General features: G+C 40.3%; 1 protein-coding gene and 1 pseudogene across 2 annotated transcripts in view; both read right to left on the reverse strand.

Annotated features, from left to right (window-relative positions):
• LOC148373864 (ephrin type-A receptor 4-like) overlaps positions 1 to 19520 on the reverse strand; it is a 63913-nt gene extending 44393 nt beyond the window's left edge. Inside the window, exons 1-5 of one of the 2 annotated variants that reach the window (XM_088329721.1) lie at positions 19304 to 19520; positions 15850 to 15917; positions 8598 to 8795; positions 7216 to 7326; positions 5489 to 5843 (exon numbers count right to left, since the gene is read on the reverse strand). In XM_088329721.1, coding sequence (XP_088185847.1) covers positions 5489 to 5843; positions 7216 to 7326; positions 8598 to 8795; positions 15850 to 15917; positions 19304 to 19460 — 889 coding nt within the window. In that variant the 5' untranslated portion in view covers positions 19461 to 19520. The remainder of the gene's footprint in view (positions 1 to 5488; positions 5844 to 7215; positions 7327 to 8597; positions 8796 to 15849; positions 15918 to 19303) is intronic. The other variant, XM_088329727.1, reaches the window with a different exon arrangement.
• LOC148373865 (U2 spliceosomal RNA) lies at positions 4026 to 4135 on the reverse strand (annotated as a pseudogene).
• Positions 19521 to 24371: the final 4851 nt, after the last annotated feature.

A 24371-nucleotide genomic window follows, 5' to 3' on the forward strand; every position in this document is an offset into this window, starting at 1 on the left:
CTGGAACACAATTACGATTCGCGGTAACGGGTACTTTAACCAGTTATTAATAAACATTTGTAACGCAAGTGTCGATGCAACATGGTGTGTTACTCTGCTACTTTTGAAAAGCAGATTGTGAATTTTATTGTAGTTTGATCTTTGACTGTCCTTCCTTCACTTATGAAGTAATATTCGACTCTCATTTTTTTTTTAATTCCACCTAAGAAATTAATTCATTTGTTAGATATCAGTACTTCTGAATTCCTTAACTACAGAACAATCCTCTGTGCACTTCAGTTTAATTTGCTCCGACGAGTCTGCCTGCAGCCTGTGAAAGAACTATTGAACAAGTGTGAAACAACACGCTCTGCTCCAAGTACACTTGAGATAGCAGGTGTCTTTCAGTCTGTCTCTTATGCTGACAAAGCACAAGCCCAAAATGAAGAAAATCCTGAAACCTTGTGACCTTGACGGCGGGTGAGAAGAGAGAAACCTCTAAAGCTCCCCAGCACCCCCTTGCACCTCCTCCCATTTCCCCTCCGCACAACTGCTAACTTAAAATGGTATAAGGTGGCCTTCGGACACCCCGGAGGTCAGAGACTTCACTGAAGCTGCATTTACTATTCACACGCGCATTGATGGATTTCAAACCAGGCTAGCTGAGGCCAGCCAGTGAGCTGACAGGCGGTGGGAGCAAAGGTGGGAAGAGAGAACGCAACTGACAGATAGATGGCACTTCACATCTGCTCTAGGTTCACTGGAGTCAAGGGTTTCTCCTAAATCTTGCAGAGGAGGAACATATTTCAGACCTCAGGGTCCTCTCTGGAAGCCTCCTCCTTCCTTTCAGAGCCAACAAACCGGGTAAATGGGGTGAAGAATATTTGTCAAACAGAAATTTGGCTACGACTCATCTTATTGAAGAAGAGAAAAAAAAAAGCCCCTTTCCGCTGTGTATATCGCCAACTGGCACAGAGTAGAACTCTCTTTTTGTCCTTGTTTGTCTGTAGCGCTTTCGCTCTTCTTTTAAACTTTGAATTATGGTAGTGTTTGTTATGCAATTAGCTTTCTGGGATAGGCTCCAAAAATAAAAATAGAGTGAGCAGTTAAGCGAGAAGCTCCCTCGTGTCCCCCCCAATGGTCAGGGTCCATCTGTGTGGGAGTGAATAGGGGGAGTGACACCATGTTGTATGAATGTCTACTCATGAGAATTTTTTCTATGTCTCGAGAACAAAAACACACACATTGGAGTCGTTCTCGCGTTCACGTCATCCACGCCTCAAGTTGGTGAGAGGTGTGAACAGCTTGCATTTTTGCTACTGGAAAGTCTGGACCACACTTATAAGTGACAGAAAGGATTCTTTTCTGCGTATTTTTTGTCCAAAAGGCAATTCACAATGAGGACAAATAACTTTAATGTGGATATGAAAAAAGTATATTGCCAAACTATATGTTTGTAATTTTTTTGCAATTTCCCATCAAGTGACGAAGGTACCGTATGTTCCGCACTATAAGGCGCACCTAAAAGCCTTTATTTTTTTCAAAAGCTGACCATGCGCCTTATAATACAGTGCGCCTTATTTATGGATCAATTTTAAAATTGCAAAGTTTTCCAACTAACTTGCAGCCGCCGACTAGATTTTCCCCCGAACGCCAAGTAGTACGCGGTGTATGCTGGGATTTATTTACCGGCGTTTCATTGGCTAACCAATGTGTCAATCATCATTTGAATCGATCACTATTGGCTAAAGTTAATCGGAGGTCAAGGGGCGGATCCTTTTTATCATTTACAGGCTGGCATTGGTTTAAACGGCAACACAAATCCTGCAATTGGCCGAAAAAGATGTGTCAATCATCAGTTGAATCGATCACTATTGGCTAAAGTTATTCGGAGGTCAAGGGGCGGATCCTTTTTATCATTTACAGGCTGGCATTGGTTTAAACAGCAACACAAATCCTGCAATTGGCCAAAAAAGATGAATGTTTATGGCACGTGGCTGACGGCATAGAGAAAGCATTTTTTTCTATTCTGTATTTGAAATTATTTTATTCTCCTGGATTTACTACCCTCACGGATATAAGAGGACATTGGCTGCACATTATTATGAACACAACGACTTCGGTGAGCTACTTCGGGTTTTATATTGTCCCTGTATCTTGTTTCAGAATGAACTTGATGTTTCTGTGATAAGCGGTGCAGATAATGGATGGAATGGAGTGTCTATTTTTAAATTAAACTCAATTCCAAGTGTTTATTGTCATATGCACAGTAAAGTTGCGAGCGAAAAAGAAAATAGATACTAAGGAATGGTTAGCATTTCTTGAATCCCAAGACTTTAACCTTCCGAATGATGGAACGATGCATTTGAGTGACATCTTACGGACACCACATCCGCACGTGTTCTCGACACGTATTTGCGTCTTTGCAAGCTTTCGGAATGTTAAGGGGGTAATAAGTTGGACTTAACTATCTGACTGTTTTGTCCACGTTCCCATTGTAGCGCCTTAAAATCCGGTGCGTCTTATCTATGTCAAAAATAGGACCAAAAACTATTTTTTCGGGGTGCGCCCTATAACCTGGTGCGCCTTATAGTGCGGAAAATACGGTAATTGCATATCTATTAAATGTATTTGTTGACAAACATTGCCATGGATCATTAGTAATAAAAAAAAAAAGATTTGCCAAGAAATGATGCGGCTGCCAGACTTGCTGACCCAGTAATTCTGGTCTGATTTGATTTTTAACCCTTAATTTGGCCAAGGGATGATTTAAAGAATACAGTGGGACCTCGGTTATCGCCGTTAATGGGGACCAAAACCACCCGCGATAAGTGAAAATCCACGAAGTAGCGGCGCACCTTCAAAAAAAAATTTAAAAAAAAATAATAATATATTTTTTTAATAATTATTATTTTTTTAGACCCGGTTAATGGGGACCAAAACCACCGGCAAAAAGTGAAAATCTGCGAAGTAGCTACGCCCCTTCAGAAAAAAATAAAATAAAATAAAAAATCTCATCTCATTATCTGCACCGCTTATCCTTATTAGGGTCGCGGGGGGGCTGGAGCCTATCCCAGCCATCTCCGGGCAGTGGGCAGGGGACACCCTGAACTGGTTGCCAGCCAATCGCAGCTGCAAATCACATTAGTTCGCAGCTAGCTGCGTTCTTCATCGACGCACGAGCCGAGTGATCCACCGCTAAGAGTCGTACAGCTGGGCGATTTTACGTCCGCCCGGGACGATCTGAGACAAATTCCCGACAGGATTCATACTTCGCGAGCGAGCCCCTAACCAGCGGCGGGGGTACTTTCGGGCGCGATACGCACGACACCGCGAAAAGCTGAGCGGGTCGGCGTCTCCCGCTCGGGCCGCGATGGCGCCCGAGGGCCGACTCGGCCCGGTAGGTCGGGGGCTCGGCGCTGAGGCTGGCCCCCTGCGTCTCCTACCCGGTCCCCGGAAGGCCCAAGCGCGCGCTAAACGGCCCTCAATGGCTCCGGCCGACGGACGGGCGGCCGCGGGGGAAAGGGGTAGCTGGGGGGACCTGTGGGGTTAGGGGGGGCGGTGAAGCGGAAGCCGCACCGAAACCGCGCGCTGGGAAACGAGAACGGCGCGCCGTAATAGGGTCATCGGCCGAGGGAGATTCCCCAGTTACGGGGGTCCCGCGCACGTCCGCCGCCTTTTGCCCGCAGCGCGCGGAAGGCCGCGTGTCATGGCGCCGCGCTACTGGGGTCGTCGGACGAGCAGGCTCCCCCCAGTTTTTTTAACCATTACAGACCGCGAAAGCTCTGAAGCCGCGAACGTCGAACCGCGAAGTGGCGAGGTCCCACTGTACAGACATTACCGTTTTTTTATATATATAAAAACCACCTTAGAAAAGTTTTGCAGACCTTCTGAGAAATTTGTTTTTTTGTTTTTTGTCATTGTCCATTTTCCATTATATATTATCAGTCAAATCATGATACACCTCACAGGCAACTGGCCGAGACACTTGATCCTAGCCAAGAAGCTAAGCCAAGATCCTAGCCAAAAGGCTAAGAAGCGATCAGTGCGAATGCACCGTTCCCGGAGATACTGCAATACCGGGCCGATGCGTGGAGTGGATGTTACAAAAATCAATCAGATTTACTTGATCTTGGCCAAAAGGCCGAGAAGCGATACTACACTTGATCTCATCTTAGCCAAAAAGGCCTTGCATCAAGGCCTTTTGGCTAAGATAGGCTGAGAAGCGATAAATTTGTGCTCAAGGAAATTTCATCTATAAGGATTGAACAGTCTAATGGTCTAGTCTATTGTATAAAGAGCATACACCGCACTACAGTTTACAGTCTAGGTGTCACACCAATAGGGCCCGTTTTGGCTGTACATTGCTAAGGAACCTTTTATATGGAAGCTCATTAAACAATTGAGGTTTACTCTTCAGACACTTTATGATGGAAACCCACATAAAAATTGTAAAAAGACAAAAACACCAGCCAAGCAAACAGGGCAATTTGATTAGGTGAGCGCTAAGGACGGGCGGAGCTATGCACACAGATCACTTCACTGTCCAGAGCTGTCTGCATCAAAGGTAAACATCTCAGTACTCTCGTTTGCAGTATTTTGTGACATTTCTACAAAATAACTCTGCTTGCACCTTGTTTTGAAATGAATATTTATAAAAAGATCAAAGTCAAAATGTGCCTCAACGATCTTAAGTTATTGTGATAGAGAGACAAGTGATATATTTGTTGATATGTGACAGATGCACTGGCATTACTCTTATTTCATAAATTTTATCAAATCATCTAACATCACACAACAATTGAGAAATATTTTGGTTATTTCACAATGTTCACCAAGCTATTTAAAATAAAAATCATTTTTTAGGTGAAAAAAATGTTGTGTTGCTAGCCAAAACAAAAGAAAAATGCTAAAGTAATTATATTTACAGTATTTTAGTCAATAAAAATTGGGATGTTTAGGTAGGGTGAAACATTATTAAATATATGTTGTATATTTCTATTTTTAAACGAAATATGAGTATTTTCACTATTGTTTCTGAAATACGCAGACAAATTAAAAGAAGTAGAGCGTAATGTTTACAGCCTTCATTAGTGGTTCAGCTAATGTTAACGGACTTGTGTCTGCCAATGTGCTTGCCATGATTCTAGCATGCATGGTTCAAAAGTTATTGTCATTATTAAATGATTGCTTTTTCGGACGTTTTAGGCTCAGAGAAGCTTAAAAATGGGCTTTCCAGCCTGCAAGTCACACTTTTATGAACTCAAAAAGTTCAGAGGTTGTTTCTGAAATACGCAGACAAATTAAAAGAAGTAGAGCGTAATGTTTACAGCCTTCATTAGTGGTTCAGCTAATGTTAACGGACTTGTGTCTGCCAATGTGCTTGCCAGCCTTCAACTCATTTTACTATAAAGTGGCAGAGTGAAAGGAACATCTGAATTAATGTGCCATGTTTGCTTCATCACTGTAGAATGAGTCATATCTTAACAAAAACAAGCAAGAATCTTACCTTTACATGAAATGCCCTTTTCTTCGTATCCAGAGTTACAAAGACATCCACCAATGGGAACCAGCCACTCTCCATCGGCACCACAGTACATTTTCGGCTCTTCTCTCTCTTCTGACTGGTCAATGCAAGACCCCCTGACTTCCACCAAGGAAGAAGTGTCAGCCCCTGTCACCGTGTCCGGGAAGGTTGCCAGGTTACGAACAGTCAGGGGGCAAGTTTTGTAGAACACCCGCACGGACACCAGGGCGATGCAGGCACCAACATCTTGGAAGGCCAAGTAGAAGCCTTTTCTGCTTGTCACTTTCACATCCCGCACCTCAGTGTTGAGTTTCATGATGCGGTCTCCAACATCTACCTGGATTAACAAAAAGATAAACAAAATTTCATCATCATACAGTACGTGTAAATTTGAAATGTGGTTTGTATACAACTTAATCTGACCAGTCCAGGTAGAACCACTAAAGCCCAAATATAGTTGGGTTTAATTAGCTCACCCGCATCCCTACTGACACTGCAAAAACATCCTCAACAACAAGTGGGCTAATTTCATGGAATTTAATGGAAAACATTATACAGTAATTTCTCTGTTATCGCGGTTAATGTGGACCAGAACCCCTGCGGAAAATAAAAATCTGTGAAGTAGCGACGCCCCATGATAAATGCCGGCGGTCAAACTATAGATCAACAAATAAAAACAGATAACACAGACTTGCAGTTGAATGAATGGTCTTTATTGTCATTATATAAAAGTGCAACAAATTTGGAGGGCTTTGCTTTACAGTGTAGGAAAGAGACTCAGAGAGCAGTTGGCTAGCTGCATGCTAGCATTGGGTATTCTTGGATTGAGCCAGGTATCCCAGATAATTGAAATACAACCGTTCCAAATGTAGCAGTTTCCCACGTGTTGTAGTTCCAGGTTATCTGTTCAATGGGAAGTGGATCTGGCATTGGTGAGATACAGTGTCGGCAGGGGTGAATTGTGAGAGTTGATAGGTAGCGGAGTTGCTTTCTCTCCCGATGCTGCCTCAGTCTTACGTAGCTTAGCCAAAGTGGGCCTGACCTGTAGCAGCGCTATTGCCTTCTCTTTTGACGCTGCTTCAGTCGCTTTCCAAACCTGATAATAATCCAGGTTGCACTCGCTTGTGATCACCATTTCTTTGCACTCTCTCAATTTCGTTTCAATGTAACAAACCGCTAAAACCTAGCTGTTGCCTTGCTTCTCAGTTTGTTTTGTTGGACACATTGACTAGCTAGCCTGCCCCGCTGTTTGATTGACAGCATACCCCAGCCTATCACAGTAGCGCACACAGCCACGCCCACCCAACACACACACACACGCACACACACAAACACACACACACACAAAACCTGCCCATCTGATAGCATTGACATCAATGACAATAAAAACAATTCAGTTCAATTAAAAATCCGCAAAAGCAGTGAACCAGCCAAAACCAAAGCGCGAAGTAGCGAGGGATTATTGAAAGCAGTGTTTTGTAATCCTCCTTATTAACAAATAATCAAATACTAATGAATACATAAACCCCTTGGGAGAAGTAATTAGCAAGGACTAAGACTCATTCCGGCATGGTTTGGCCAAGATAAAAGTGTTTGTTCGGCAAATAAAAAACAATACAGCTTAGTGCCGCGTGAAGGTTTTTTTTTTCCTCGTGATAAAAGAAAATTAAATAGAACGTGGGCGGAAGGATGAATAAGTCTCTTGTTACCTGAGTGAAGCTCTCGTCTGCCGCCACGGTGTCCACCTTAATAAAGTTGCTCTCTTTGATGAAGTTCTCCCTGTCTTCGTTAGACTCGTGGTAGTATAGATTGAAAGTCTCCTGCCAGAACAAAAGGCATTTGAAAAACAGTGAGATCCGTTAATCTTTGTCGCCGCTCATTTTTTCCCTTTATATGATAATGAGCCAAACTGAGCAATGCAAGGAGATTGAGCTATGTTGGATACAATAATCATCCATCAGAAGGAGCCAGAAAAAACGCTTGCACTGAAATTTTGGGTGAGTTTAAGATTTCTCAGTAGCAGTAAAAAATAACAAGCAAAAATAACACAAGGTACAGACAACTATGAAAAAAGGTAAAAGCATAAATCCAATTAGAACAGGATGTGGTGATGGCAATTAATACGTGATTTTATACAGACAGCTTGCCAGGTTATAATGCTGTATCTGTCAAAACAACCAGCACTGTGCCCCTGATCACAATGTGACATAGAGATTCTAGTTAAGGCAAGCCATTTTATGATACAAAGAGAATCTTTCTGTAAAGATTAGAGGTAAGATGGACCCGCCACAAGCCCGATCAATTAACTTGATTTGCCGGACTGAGCCCGAAGCAAACCTAAAATTTTTAATTTTATTTTCTGAAGAGTTGGGGGAGAAGGGTAACAAATTAAAGTCTGTCTTTTGTAACAAAATCTGAGTTAAACAAGACTGTAAAAACATTTACATCTTTAATTTTTCTTTTTTGAGGCTATTCGTTATATTGACAGGCAAAGAAAGTGGGCCATTAAACACAGTATCAGTACAACCTTAAGAGTCTAGTGTGGCACTTTAAGAAAGTGAGAGAGACAGAGAGACAAAGGCAGTAAGAGAAAAGCCCGGCCCAACCTGAACGTAATGATTAACATTTTAGGATTGAGCTTAAGATCTTAGCCTTTATAAAGAAAGGTAGAATATTCCTAAGGCATATCATGACTAGGTAACGGGTATTTTGGGTGCTAGTTAGTGTCCTGTTCCGGCACTTGGTTTTAGTATAATTACCAAAATAACCCTCCGCCCCTTGAAAAATCTGTCCTAAATATGTAAATTATCTTTGTTGCATGTGCAATTTGATACTAATCATTGAGAGAGACATGAAACCACCTAAAATTAGTTTTAAATAAATATTCATTTGCTGAGATGTTTTTTTTAATAAAACAAACTAAATTGAATTCACTCCAAACATATAACACACATCAATAAAAAGTAAGTTAATTTGTATATCTGTGCAGTAAAAAAATAAGAAGATTTCACTTAATACAATAGAAATGCTGAAAGTATCTTAGATCATACAGTAAACACAGTAAAACTGTATTATTTATTGGATCCGATACCTTGCAAGTGCCGGTGACTCCAGGCAGGCTGTTGCAGTCTCTCAGGGTAAACTTAACCTCCACGTAAACCCTCTGAGCACCCGACCTGGCAATCCAGTCTGTCCTCAGCCAGTTGTTCTGATTGGGCTGCAATACGTTGCACACTTGGTACGTCCTGATGGGGATATTCTTCTCGTCCATGATGCTCACCTCTTCCCACTGCAAAACCATAGCCACACATTAGGCCGTTTAAAATAAACGAACAGAAAAAATAAAAACAAATCTGAATAATTCCACAAATGTTTGCTAACCGCTTCGGTTTCTAATTAAAAATCTTCCTTTTAAAAGAAATACATGTAGTGCCTGAATAAGTAATATTTGTAGTAGACAGAGACAAAGGCGGGAGAGATCGGAATAGCCAGCTGCTTTCTGCATCGCTTTGTTAACTGAGAAGCCCTCCACTTTTGTTGTACTGTTGTCTATAACTATAAAGACTGTATTCATTCATTCACCTGCAATTCTACGTTCTTGTTAATATTTGTAGATAACTAGTTGTGCTTTTGTTAAAGTCATATAAGTTAAATAAATGTTAAATAAATGTTTCTACTTTGCAGGTTTTGACTGCCGCGGGACCTTTTCGGAATGCAACCCATGCGAAAAACAAGAGATTACTGTTTGTCAGACGTCAGTCCAAAACTAAATGTGTTCCCAGTTAATACTACAGTCCAGCAAAAGTGTTGTCCCTTGTTATCACATTCACAGAGAGAGAGGAGAAAAAAATCCGAAGCCAGTTGAAAAATGTTGGCCAGTGCCTTGCAAGAAAGTCCATTGTAAACAGCTAAGATGTTCTGATATGAAGATCCTTGACTCATGAATGGTTAAAAAATGTTAATGTAAATATATAAATGGTTAAAAAAATAAAAAAATAGTTCTCAGTTGTCATCATTTTTACACTGAAAAAGATTGTCCATTTAAGTGGCCGTAATTTTTTTTTCAATTGTCGACTGGAGAGGTTCCATGCTCATTTTTCTGACAACAAACCCACAAAAGTGATTATAGATCGACACATTTATTGCCAAAATAAAAAACTCAAATGCTGCCAAGTGGAGAGGCTTTGAAACAGAGCTACCATAAAATGAAACCCCAGAGAAAATCATAAAATGTGTTTAAAAATACACGCCATGAGCGCAAAATCATCTTTTGATCTGCAATTCTCTAAAACCTGGTAAATAGTTTCAGTCAACAGTCCCTGCGGAGAGATTAGACATTTAAGGGTGTCTACCTTTCAATATTCTTTTGCATTTGTTTCCAAAAAAGAAGAAGAGGCTATTTGCAACCAAACATTCACATTTTTAGAGGTCTTTGGCATAATACATGTGTGAAAATGTACAACTTATGCAGCTCATGTCATTGGCTTGCATTGGACTTTGTACATTGGGTGTTTTGAAAAATATATACTTGCTTAGACCAAACATTTTATTTCACTTGCACTATAACTTTATACATAAAAGTGCATTTTCGGTGATAAGCCCCTTAAAAAATATAATACCAAAAAATGCCACCGAAAAAGTATGTTGTGATGGTGTCACGTCAATCGTGAGGCAAGCGCACGCAAACCAGGAAGTTATTACCAATAACAACTTTTCTCCAAAATGTATGTGTTGCTCTGTTTCCATGAATTTGGTAGGTGCTAACCTGACTTTGGCTCATGGGTGTATGCTAAAACTAGAGCTCCATCAACAACAGTTGGTCAGTTTTTATTCTTAAAGGTGGTGTCCGTAATCTTGAAATATTCTACTTGCTGGCGCCACCTTATGGCTGAAATCCTCATTGCAGCCTCTGTCAAGTTGTTTGTGTTGCGGTGCATGTAAGTGACGCTATAAGCTGCATTTCAATAACCTCTTCTTACATCTTTTTGGGGGCTTGGGTTGGCATTTGGACTGTATCTGAAACAGCCCTTTTCTTACCCTCACCATTTTTATCTTAGAATATAAGAAAACCGCGAGCACACGCATAATATCAGGTTCAATCCCCCCTCCCCCTTTTAGTCCAGCCCAATGTGCTCCGTGGCTGGAACACCGGTGATAAAAATAAGATAAAAGCACATATGCACGGTAAAGAATATAAACTCTCTTTGAACTCAGTTGGGCATTGTTAACAAACAATTAAAAGAGGAATAATTTAATTCGAATTTTTTTAAGGACATCTCAAACTACGGACACTATTTTCAAACACGGACTATGTGTGTAACATTCACTCGATTCAGTTGATTGGCTGTTCCTAAACCATATACAGCGAGAGTTTATTTTTCCATTTTTATTATTATTGCTTTGGTGTATATGTGAGTGTTATCCGTTTTTATTTGCATTCCGATTATTATCATCTGCTCGCTCCTTCTCCTATCTTCTTGACTCTTGACACTTTCCTAAAAGCTAACATGCCCAAAAATATGCAAAAGAGAGAGAGAGAGAGAGAGTTTAGTGTAGTAATGAGAAGCTATTTGTTTTTCATCAGAACTTTTCTCAAAGTTGAATGAACTTGCTTGTGTTAGATGCATTTTAGATCCCTCAGCAGTTTTACCTTTTCTGTATAACATAATGGTTTCTTTTAAGCCCTTGAGTGTATTTATTTTGTTTCATGGGAGTTATTGAAAGAAGGACAGAAAATCAGCATTTAGCATTTATTATTTTATATTGTACATACATTTAGTTTTTTTGGCCTAATTTTTCACATTTTTAGTTTTGGGTTTCAAGCCCATTTATCTTTACGGAGCAACCTTACTAATTATATACAGGGTTCTTACACCTTTTTTTATAAACAAATTCAAGGACTTTTAAAGGACTTTTTCCAGTACCATCAAAAGAGGAAATCCCGTGTAAATCATGTATTCTTCAGGGCCAAAAATATATCTGCAATTTCCATATGTAACTCCTAGTCTTGTATGTGTATTTATTAAGATCTGATTTATTAACATTTTTGAGACAAATCCCTCCCCATGAACAAAGGTCTTCCCATCAGAAATTATCACTGGGAAAAACTCCCTTACCTGTGTGTATGGCCCATGATAAATTCCCATAATTTATATTCAATCCTTGCAATAATACACACTTCATAATGCCCTGTTTCGGTGTAGCATGCAGCTGTACTGTTGCGCGTGACCCGTAGGGGTTGTGACGCTTCATTATACAATGCCATACAAAACAATGCCAGCTGCGGTTAACGACGAGGGAAGCATAAAAGGCAATGGCAAAGCGAAGCCACAAAAGAGCAGTGTTGGTGTCATTTTTAAGCAGACATGTTGAGAAACATGGCAACAATTTCAAGCATCTACAAGAGTGTCAATCAAAATTCAAGCACTTTTCAATCAGAGAAAGTACAACATTATTATTGAAGCATTTTCAGGGATTCCAAACTCACCCCTCATATAATAATGGCCTAGAGTTACCTACAGCGACGATATATGGCAAATAGAGTAATTATATTCAAGGAGAAGAGGTTTGAATATTATTAAGTGCATTTTCAGGAGATAAACTTTGGACACTTAAGCTTTGTTGTACTAATACAAAAAGAAAACCAAGTCACAGACAGGTCAAAACAGTAAATATTGAATTTATTCTTAATCGACAAAATAACAATGGGTGAAAAACAAACTGCAAATATTTCCCATTCTACATGCTTTAATTGAATGCATCACTATTCTGAAGCTTCCTTTGTCGCAACTATTTTACAGCCACATTTTCATGCAAGTGAAGCTGGCTCAGCTTTCAACGCACCATCCATCTCAATAGGTGCAGCCTCTTGCCTTGTACGGCGACCCCTCAAATGACCGCCGAGCCTCCCAACTCCAAATTGGCTTTTTATTGCCGCTGAATAATAATCTGCTCTAGCTCCACAACCGAGAGCCACACAAACTTAAATGTGCCATGTCCAATGAGGGGTGACTGCAGGGTGCCTGCGTGATTGATGGTAAGCGAGTGCGCTAGTGTGCTGGTGGGAAAAGCATCCGCATGTTTTCTTGAACACGTGCTCTATTAACAATATGCCATCAGTTGTCAGTTAGCTAATAACAGTCTTCAGTGTGACACATCTATTACTGAATTGATGGTTTACACGTTGTATGGTTGGTGGGACCAGTCCACAAAATTAGACGGTTAAGAGAATAACTATAATATGCCAATCTGTCGGTACTGCTAGTTAATGTGATTGTCATTTCCTCTTTTAACCCTAGGTCAATCGGTCACTGCTCAAGATGAGACAGAGGAGAATGGTGAAATGAAGCGTAATCCCATCACTTTTGGGCAAGGAGAGCCACAGACGCCAAAGCATTTTTAAGATGTTTACTGAACAGACAAACATGTTAAAAACACTAGTACGATTTACAAATTATGTGAAGGCTTGCTGCCTTTGAGCTTGGGCAGTTACAATGAACTCTTTTAGCATGACATTTTCAGAAAAGAGAAACTACCATTGCTGACAAATTTCTAGCATTTATTTTAAGTCCAACAGAAATTATCTGTAAAAGCTATAGAAACACCTTGACTACCAATTGAAAGATTGGACCCTCATTTTTAACCGGGGGATAAGGTTTGCTTATTAACTATTTGTGTTTTTAAGGAAATTGCCATAAAAAATACGTTTATTACATAAAAATTGTACATTTTTGGAGAAAAAGTCTGGAAAAACCCATTAAACCCATCTATTTTTTGAAAGTAAGTCATTATCTCCACTGTAAAATATGTGGTTTGATGATTTTAAAATGCGGTCTGAAATCTATCGTATCTCTTAGACACTATTTTAGGACTCTTCATTATCATATGTCAAATTTGTTCTGCGCAAAATGGTCTGTAATGCAACGGTCCTTCCGGGATTGGCTTTACAAACGTCCAGGTGGGTCTGATTCCAGGTCACAGAATGGTAACTCCAAATGTCTGTCACCTGAGAACATGTATGGAGCAGCCATTGGCTTGCCAGTGCTTGAAATTTTGCATCATCATTGGTCACTTTTGTGAACACACAAGTAGATTTACCTTGAAAAAGTCTGATCTGCTTGTAGTGCAGTGTGTTTTACTTTCTTGGAAACTATTTCCAACTCTCCAGCTACTGATTCCTTCCTCTACTTGCATTTTTGGCTCATTTTAATTTTTTTTAGAAAGAGAAGTATCAGTGCCAACTAGCGTCAGGGGTTGATCTGTATACTGAAGTTTATTTTCACTGCAGTGATGCCTTGCTTGATTGATTAGTCCTTTTTGTAACCCTGAAAGGTACTTGACAGAACACAGCCGATGGTTGCATGCAATGCTTGGACTCACATGGCATACCTAACTGGCAATCAAGTATTCAACTGTTAAACAGTAAATACTTTAATAAGTAACACCTTGACACTTTACTACTCTTACTCTTAGCATTTTATTGTATCCGATGATGACGCCTGCTCCTAATTGGGGGTTGGACGGGTCAGATTTTGTAAATGAAAATGTTGTTCATTATGTTAGTTGCGTTGCTGCAGGTATCGCTAGTCTGTTTGCAGCTTTGTTCTTGAGGTGGCCAGGGTTGATGTTTTACTGCCTTAGGAGTTCCTTTGCATTGTTCTTGTAGCGCCGTTTCAGGCCAACAGAAGCTCGCTTCGACGCAGTCAGTTGTCCATAGAAGACTTGGTGTGGGAGACGCTAGCCAGCCATGCGGATGGTATGGCCAACACAGTGCAGGTGTATTTTGACCAGAGCTGTATCCATGCTCGTGGTGCTTTTTGCTGTTAAGATGTCCGTGTGTCTACACAAAGATATAGGACCTGGGTAAGCTCAGCGCGAGCCAAGAGATGGTTCAATGCAAGAGCATGGTTTCAAAATTCCGTTGGCTAACATACACTGTCAGATCCTGGAGAGTCAAAGTAATATATTTTAAACTAAAAAATAATGTTTTTGTTGGTTTACATGGCGGCATTGCTTTTACGCCTACAGTACAATCAGATATAACTTAAAGTGAATGAATACGAAGGAGAATACAGCCAGAATTTGTTGCCAGCCAATTGCCTGGGGCACAATGGACAAACAACCCCTCCCACCAATGGACAACTAGAGTCCTGAATGAACCCCAAATGCATGCCGGAAGAGGCAGGATTATCTGCAGAAAACCCATTCAAAAACAGGGAAAAGATTCAAAACACAAAAGAAGATCAGGGCCAAGATTCAAACTTAGATTTCGGAATTCCAAGGCATACAACCGCTACGTCAACTGCAAAATCACACCTGAATGCATGCAAATAAAACGAACTTTGTAGATTAAACATGGACTCAGTGACTGGAAATCACATCATTAACGTGCGTTTCATGTTTCTCTGAATCATTTGGAGAGACCTTTTTTTGATCACAGATTCCTATGTGTTTCTTTACTTCATAACTTAACTACACTTACATTTTATAACCAGGCTCAGCCAACAATGAATTAAAGATATGCATGAAAAATATTTTTGTGCACCTCTAGGTCTAACAGAGTTGAGCTTCAACAGATGAAAATTTTATGAGTGGGGTATGATGAGCGAAGGGTTCATGTGCAGCACAAGCGTATGCATGCATGTACAAGGGCAAGAGCACGCATCTCGCGTGGCATGCATGGTGCTTTATGCGCGGCTATTTGGAAGGCGAAATGATAAGAAAAATGAGGCCTCCTTGTCTCGACTCATTTGGAGTCTTTGTTAGCTGAAAGCAAATCGTAGCTGCCAGGGAGAGGAGAAAAAAGCTTGGGCCTTGAGAAGAGATCCCCTGTGATATGTGTATGCGCAGCAAGAAGATGCTGAAACTGTCAGGAGGGGTGAGGGGAGCGTGGGGTTGTAAGGGAGGCTTGGTGCTTGTAATCAAAAGCTTGGTGTGCACGGAGCAGGATCCTGCCAATCAAATGGTTTGTGAGAGAATGAGCGTATAGAGAGCCAAGAAACCGGTGTCAAGTTCACCAATAGCTCTTAAACCAACAACGAGGTGAGAGAGTCAGCACTGATTGGAGACAACCTTTGAGATTTTAACAACTAATTTTGGCTAATACAAGGCAGGGAAAAAAAATTCTTCAGAAATGACACCCACCAGCAGGCTGCCAAAAACAATGCCAACTAGCTCACATTAGCACTTAGGCTGGTTGGACAGCTCATTTTCAAATCTGTGGGCTGAATATTTAGTTCCCGAACCCCATGAGTACATGTATTTGTGCACAACAGCTTGTCCAACAGGGAACTGATAAAAAATGTTTTAAAAGGAAAAAGGAAAAATAGTGATCTTCCACTCACCCCTCCCTCTGCGGGACTCGCTGCCCATTTCAGCTCTCCTGGCACCGTCCTGGTATCCAGCAGGGTCACTAGAATTACACATATACGGTCTCAAAATGCTTCATTTTTAAAAAATGCCTGTAGAGAAATAAACTGTTCCACCAATAATCACTAAGCCAAGAACAAATGTGTCATTTACAGCAAGCACAAATATCAACTAACAAGCATAAAATTGAGTTTCATTTCAAGGTCATTCTGAATTTCAATTCACTTTCACTGAGATTTAAAAGTTATCCGTTACAAACTCATCAACACATTCCAAATGATTGTTTCTCATTGAAACACATGGAACACCATTTATTAAAACCCCATTACATCAGCCCACCCCGACCCCAAAAAAACTAAAAATGTTTATTTGTGAAAATTACCTAATTTTGATGTATGTCTCTAACAATTAAAAACATATGCAAAAGGTTCCTATAAATTCCAGGGCATAACAACTAGAGCAATTTACCACCACTCATCTTTGTGCATGATTTGACCAACGAGGTCACTATATACAGTCATACCGGCATCTTCTATATTATTGCCACAATAAGATTACAGCTTTGGCTTTCAATCAAAGGAGTGGTGTGTATTATTTGACCACTAGATGTCGCTGTACGGTGAAGTGCAACCCAAAACGAGTGTTACAAAGCACAAGGAAGAATACAAACGAGAGACTCAAGTTGACCAAACCGCACCATTTTACTTCTTATTTTTTGCCCAGCTGTCAGTTGTATTTAAAAGCAGCAAGATGGCGGACAATTATTTCACCTCCCTTTAAGTGAGGCTCATCCATCTATTATCTGCACCGCTTATCCTCAGTAGGGTCGTGAGGCCACTGGAGCCCATCCCAGCTAACTTTGCGCAGTGGGCAGGGAGCACACTGAACTGGTTGCCAGCCAGTCTCAAGGCACGCAGAAACAGACAACTAACTCGCTCCTTCACACCAATTCAGACCGGCCAATTAACGCGACATCCATGTTTTTGGAATATGGAAGGAAACCGGTGCCCGGAGAAAACCCACGCAAGCACGGGGAGAGCATGCAAACGCCGCACTGGAAGGTTGGTAGCTGGATTTGATCCCGTGAGCTTAGAATTGTGCCGCAGACATGGAAACCACTTACCTGTCGTGCCGCCCAGGTGAGGCTCATGATATGAAAAATAAATGCCTATTTCTCAACCTTCGAGTATTTTTTTATGCAATTTTTATTCAATATTATGTTTTTTGCTTATTTTCTAAGTTGAGTTAACACATGTTTTGACCACAAGGAGTAGCCAAATAATACATACAGTGGAACCTCGGTTCTCGAGCGTAATCCGTTCCAGAACCCTGTTCGAAAATCGATTTGTTCGATCACCGAAATAACTTTTTTTTAATCCGTTCCAACACCCTGAATGTTTACCTTGAATGTTTAACGTAAACATAAAGCTAAACCAGGCTAATCGTTCGTTCGCGTTATCGTAATCTTCCGTACGAAAGATTACGCTAACATGAACATGTAAAAATAAAAAATCAGGTCGTTTACAAGTCATTTAGCACCACAAGTGGCTAAGCGCTTCATTGGAAAGGGGGCTCCGTTCCAACACCCTGAATTTTGGGCTCAGTTCCAACACCCTGAATGTTTACCTCGAATCATAAAGCTAACCCAGGCTAATCGTACGTTGGCGTTATCGTAATCTTCCGTACGAAAGATTAACCTAACATGAACATGTAAAAATAAAAAAAAGGATAAAGAAAATAATTATGAATAGGATTTCTTACCTTTGTGGTGGTAAGCAGAAGGTGCAGATGGACGGTGGGGTATTCCTAGCAAGATCAGACACTCGCACACCTCCTTCATATTTTGCTATTATTTCTTTCTTAAATGCAATAGTTGAACGCACTACTTGTCTTTTTTTACCTGTAGCAACTTTGCTGCTTGCACTGACTTTCTTTGGAGGCATAATTAGGGGCTAAAACACTTCGTACACCGATATTAAAAGCGAAAGCAAAACGAAGCACATCCGCACGCGATAACAGTTGATCAAGAAAAGAGCGATCTTCACCCGTACGCCGCTCAGCATCGCACCCTAGCGCACCCACTCACGCATTACCGGGGTTCGAACTCCGATTTTTTTACCGAACAGCGAAGCAAGAATTTCTTGAAATTTTTGGTTGGACTCCGATTTGTTCCAACTGAGAGGCGTTTGAAAACCGAGGTTCCACTGTAATTTCCATTTAAGATGAAGAATACCGTCAACCTCACTATATACAGCAAACAGGGACTAGGCATGCTTGCAAATAACATAACTCTACTATAAATCGGGATTAATCAAAATGCATTTTCTAAGAGAGAACATGAGCGCGTTTCCCTCCTTCCACTTCTATAACTTTTTTCAACCAACTGCCCCAAATTAATTTTAAGCAATCTTAGATGAACACCCAAAACATGTTCTTTTTAAATTTAAACAACAAAAAAGTGGAGATATTCTGAATCAAGAAAAGAAGGGGTAAACATTTTAAATATATAGAATTTGTGAAAATGTTGGTTTGGGTTCAGCTAGAATTTAAAGTTGCAGGTGTCAAACTGCAAGTACCCGTAGACATTCTTTGACATTCATAGGTGTTTGTGGGAGCCTTTTGTTTTACTGTCTGTCTACATGTGTTGATGCACCATTTTTGCAGGTGTTCAAACATTTTTACATTGCCACATTTAGTGCCAATTGGAGGCATGGTTTAACTGTGCTTATTATTATTTAGTTATTTTATTCACATGACTGTTCCATTAGCCGTGAACTGGGACTTTGGGTGTCCTGTAATGCGCTTCTAGATAAATGTATTATTATGAAAATATTTACTCTACGGTAGAAGAAATCACAAAAATGTCTATCACATTAATTGTGTGCCAGGACTTTCTACAAGTTAGTGTTTCTATAGATATAAAAATGGGGTTCTTGCTCAACATTTCTGGATGACGGTGTCGCAGTCAGGGTCTTCCTGGGCAAAGCTCAAAATGTGATTTGGTAAAATAGAATTGTGGGCATTTAATGATAGATTTTTGTCCATCTAAAATATAACGCCAACCTTCCGTCTTTAAAACCAGTGGGATGGAAGTTTCCTCAGAACTGTTTTGACAGAAAGTGCAGGGCGATGAACATCGGGGTATTTGAAAGTACATGGGCATACTCAATGCTGAATGAGAAAGGAAATGTACACCGTGCACTACACGACTTATATTCATCGAAAACAGCAGGATATCATAAAACTATTTCAGCACAAACGACACATTCCAAAGTTCCCAGACAAATAGGCCACTGAACACTAATGTTCATGCCCCAACATGTCAACTTTCCCTCCGCCGAAGCATCCAAGGACGCACACGGAGAGCACGCTGCAGCCTCCCCTCTACGCGCAAAATACATCTCCCAATGACGGGAATTCCTTCCTTACCTTCATTGGTCGGATAAATCCTCGTCCTGGAACTTGAAACGAGACTTATCATCCACATAAACGCCGTGAACGTTCGTCCTAAATGCGCAGCCATGTGGGACGAAGGGAAGCGTGCTAGTTGGCCGCTGGTTGTGCGCGCTGGCTGCTGAAGATCCATTCCGATGGGAAAAGTGTGTGGAAATGAAGTTGAACAAGCTGCGTGTGTCCGTGTGCGAGTGTGTGTCTTGCGTGTGCGAGCACACGCGCGCGTATTAGTGTAGTAGTGGGAGTTTTGGCTCTTTTTAGAGAACCGGTTCTTTCGGCTCAGTACACGAGAAAAGCCGACTCATTTTGCTCCCATACAGCTCTTCAGATTGTTTTGCCTCTTTGTTACACACACAACTAGAATGAATGTGCACTATTAGAGTATCAAACGCGTCCTTGGCACCGGAGAATAAAAAACACATGCTAAGTCTGAGTTCAGATGGAGACTAAGATCCTGAGATGAGCGTACAAACAGCCCAAATACGTAATTGTCTAGATATATTGTTTAGAAATGATTGACCTCAAGATGCAAAGAATCCAAGGAGAAAACAAACCTTGAAACTCTAAGTTGAAAAGCGGCCGCTTGGTCATCCTCTTGCTCTTTTTTCTATGAAAAAAGCCGCGTCAACAAAATCAAAAGTCAGATGTTTTTTGCTTTTCTCACATCCAGGGTAACCTACCTGACTTACTGTGAAAGATGGTGGTCATATCTTCCCCCTTTTCTTGGGTGGACAGGGAAACAAACAAACAAACAAAAAAACAACAACAACAAAATATCGTACGTACAGTACATACATCCCGAATAAAAACATTATCACCACCCTTATCATGGGTGATAATGAAAATGTACTCTAAAAAATGGAGACAGACTAAATGAAATAAATTCTACCTCAATTAAAAAGAAAAAAAAGAAAGAAAAACAGTTTATTTATGTATACATGAGCAATTATTATGTAACATTATGCAAAAAATTACTTAAAAAAAAAGAAAAAACAAGATAAAAAGAAAAAGGTAGGGATATAAGAAACAAAAAATAAAATATTAAAAGATATGATAAAAAGATACAAAAAAGAAAAAAGAAAGAAAAAAGTAAAAAAAATATGGAAGAAGAAAACATGGGAACATTGAAAAGTGAAAAGCATAAAAGAGAGAGACAAAAATGAAACAAGTAAGAAAAAAGGAAGAACAGCTTAGGAAAATGGAAGATATTCTAACAATATTAATGTAATGTTATGTTCAAAATGAATTATTATTTTTTCAAATAAATCTATTATTCTAGTAAATTATTATAGCATTAATTTTTTCACTCAGAGTGAACGTTTTACTAATTTAAACTGTCAGCCTTTTTATATTAAGCAACTTAAAAGTCACGCAACTCAAAATATCTGGAGAAAATTTACAACACGTCAATTAAAATATTGACTTTTAAGTGCAACGACAAAGAATGATGAAATATAAGAATACATTTTTCATCTCATCTCATCTCATTAACTGCACCGCTTATCCTCAGTAGGGTCGCGGGGGTGCTGGAGTCCATCCCAGCAATCATCGGGCAGTGGGCAGGGGACACACTGAACTGGTTGCCAGCCAATCGCAGGGCACACGGGGACAGACAACTCACTCGCTCATTCACACCTAGGGACAATTTGGACCGGCCAATTCACCTGACATAAATGTTTTTGGAATGTGGGAGGAAACCGGAGTGCCCGGAGGAAACCCACGCAAGCACGGGGAGAACATACAAACTCCGCACAGGAAGTCTGGAGCTGGATTTGAACCCACGCAGGAGGTTCCCATGACTTGAACTGTGCCGCACATGCGCTAACCACTGTGCCGCCGTGCTGCCCCTTACATTTTTCATGTTTATGTAAAATAAAGCTGATGGTGAAACACGTTATCCCTGAAAAACCGAGGAGACAAACTGAAATATTTACAGATCTACCAAAAAAAAAGATAAATAACAAAACAATTTTAATCTTTTATATTCTCAACAAACCAACAACACGGAATTCATCGGAAATAGGATACTTAAGATGAAATGCGTCTCGGAGGAACCGGCTCTTGATTCGCAGGGAGCCAGCTCTCACTCACTTCGAAGAGTCGGCTAATAAAGCCGTTTTGTTCATGAACGACAGATCACAAGTGTAGTGGGAGTGCATTAGATGCAGAGGATAGTGGGGCGTTCGCGTGCTTGTCGTAATTGTCATTCAAACTGCACTAAACCAATGACTAAATATTTTGACATGTTTTCAAACTAGCAAGAAAATCTAAGTTTCAAGAAAACCGGCTAAATAAACTACAAAGACACATTTCTTAGAGTTCCAGTTTTTAGGTGAAAGCTGGACCACCCGAGATAAATATTTAATCTGTCCATTTTCTTACACTTCCTTTATTTTTAATGCGGCGTTTAAAAAAAAGAAAAAAAAAACATAAAACCCCCACTCCAAAACTCACGATTAAGCTTTTTAGGACATCAGCAAAAACGTGTCAGCTCGGGCGTTTCCAAGTCACTTAACCTCCACAGTATTCTGAATTCTGCTTTCCCATTGTCCATAACTACAGCTCCCCCTTTTGGTGACTGCTGATCGTGGAAACCTCACCGTAGCCAACCAAATCATCTTCGACCATGCTCTCGTATTGTTATATCTGAATTTAATAAAAGCCCATCTTATATCACAAGTGAGCTAACACTCACTGTAGCATTTGATCGAGAGAAGAGGATACAAGTTAAAAAACTGCAAGAAAACACTCACAAAAATACCCTCATAAACAAAGACCAGCCTCATGACCTCTCCTCCTACACAGTCACCTCCCTCAAAGTCAAAGAGAACAAATGCGCTTGTGAAATCACTAAATGATTATGTAAATGATAAAGTACAAAGATTTTTTGAGGGAGGAAGGAAGGGTCTTTCATTTACTTAAAGCAGGCAGACAAACCAGCCTAAACTTGGATAGCTCTGAAGCAAAAGATGATTGTGCTATAAAGTGTTAGAGGATCAAAGCAGTGACATGCACTCGTCATGGAAATATAAAATAAACAAAATATTAAATAGTTATGTTGATTTTGTGTTAACATTTTTCTCATTTACCCTCATCATTTTGGATTTTCTTTTTCTAAATACTTAAATTCGTCACAATTCTGTCACTTGCCTGCTTATTGCTCTCACCTGAGCTCTTTCGGCAACTTGTTCCTTAATTATTTCCCGATTTAACTTCATTCTCGTTCACTCTTGGTCAGTCCGTCAGCGAACCTCAGCACAAGCAAGGCAAGCACTTTTGACTCTGGCTTCTGTTTTGATCCCGACCTGTTCCTGTATCCTGCTTTATTCCATCCCCTGTTTCCTGTGTCATTCCCAACCACGTTCCGTTCTCTTGTCACGACTACCTGATTAGTTCCGATCTCCGACCGTGATACGTTCTCCCGTCCCGCCTATATGATTTGTTCTGATCTCCAATCAGGCTTCGTTCTCCTGTCCTGGCTACCCGACTTGTCCGATCCACAAGTACGCTTCATTCTCTTGTCCATCTGACTTGCTCTAATCAAAGATCACGCTCTGCCTTTCCGCCTCGCCACCTGTCATCGGCCGCGGCGGCTTCCTGTTCCACCTGTCCAGCGAGCACCGGATTACTGTCTTTTCCTCTCACCCTGACTTTCCTGATCCCTTTATAAAGCATTGTGTGAAACATACTCATTTGGGTCCACTGCTTTCTCTGGCTGTGACAAAATTATCAAAAAACTTTAACGGAATAAATCTTGAGAAGGGACCGCACATGATATAAACTCACTTCAAGGATGACCAGGCTCCAATGGATATTGCAAGGGCAACAACAAACATCCATCCATCCATTATCTGCACCGCATATCCTCAGTAGGGTCGCGGGGGTGCTGGAGCCCATCCCAGCTATCTTCAGGCAGTGGGCCAGCCAGTCGCAGGGCACACAGAGACGGACAACTCACTCGCTCATTCACACCTAAGGATGATTTGGATGGTCCAATTAACCTGACATGCATGTTCTATGAAATGTGGGAGAAAACCGGCATGCTTGGAGGAAACCCACGCAAGCACGGGGGAGAAAACGGCAACCTCCACACAGGATGTTCGATATCATGACAAATAATCAACAAACAATACACAGATATTGTCAACAGAAAATATAGGTCCTTCATAAGGTATAGAAGAGAAATGTGTTTTAAGCCTATATAATAATGCTTTATCTAAAAGAAGAACATCATAAAGTTAATTTATTAGTCAAGGCAAGAAAATAAAACGTTTTTCAATGCTACAATGTATATATGACTCTCTTGCTTTGCCAATCAAACAATGAATAAGATGTACTAGTAGGTTAATTTATTAGTAAATCTGACTGTGCCTCACCAGACACAAAGCTCACTCACTGAACGTGAAATTAGAGGCTGCAAATCAATGAGGGGCAATAGTTGAGTTGTCCTCATCCTTTTGATAGGTTACTGTAGAATAAATAACAATTAAAAAACGGTTCAAAACAAAACTTACTTTAACAATAACTTGTTTCTTTCGTCACGAGTGAGCAAGCTATATGATTAAAAAATATTTTTTAAACTTATTTGGAAGTTGAAAAGCCATATGTAAAATTTCTGAATAAATAGTGACCTGGCAAACCACCTGATTCGCAATTTAATAATTTAGGAATGAAGCGTCCATGCAGAGTAGAAAAAATGAGGGAGCTGACAAATCAAATCAATCAAAACGTTTTCCCTCTGTTTTTGTTGTGAGCCTTGTTTTGTTTATACCTGTTATTTTCCTCTGAAGGCTACAGTCATTTTGATACATGTCATCTTTTGCCAAACAGTTTGAATCATTAAAATATGAATTGGATGCGCCAGGGAGGGCATCTGGCATGACAAATTGTACCCAAAAAAATCATGCGAGTGTCAAGCTGTTTATTAGCAATGTCAGGGTGAGTTCAAATATAAAATAAAGAAAGTTTTGTACATCAAACAATCACATTGTCTGACAGCTTAATGCTCAAAAATATCAGGACATGCAATATACAGGCTAATAAA

This window comes from Urocampus carinirostris, chromosome 1, assembly GCF_059441175.1.
Source record: "Urocampus carinirostris isolate Australia breed hairy pipefish chromosome 1, RoL_Ucar_1.0, whole genome shotgun sequence".
NCBI classification, from domain to species: domain Eukaryota; kingdom Metazoa; phylum Chordata; class Actinopteri; order Syngnathiformes; family Syngnathidae; genus Urocampus; species Urocampus carinirostris.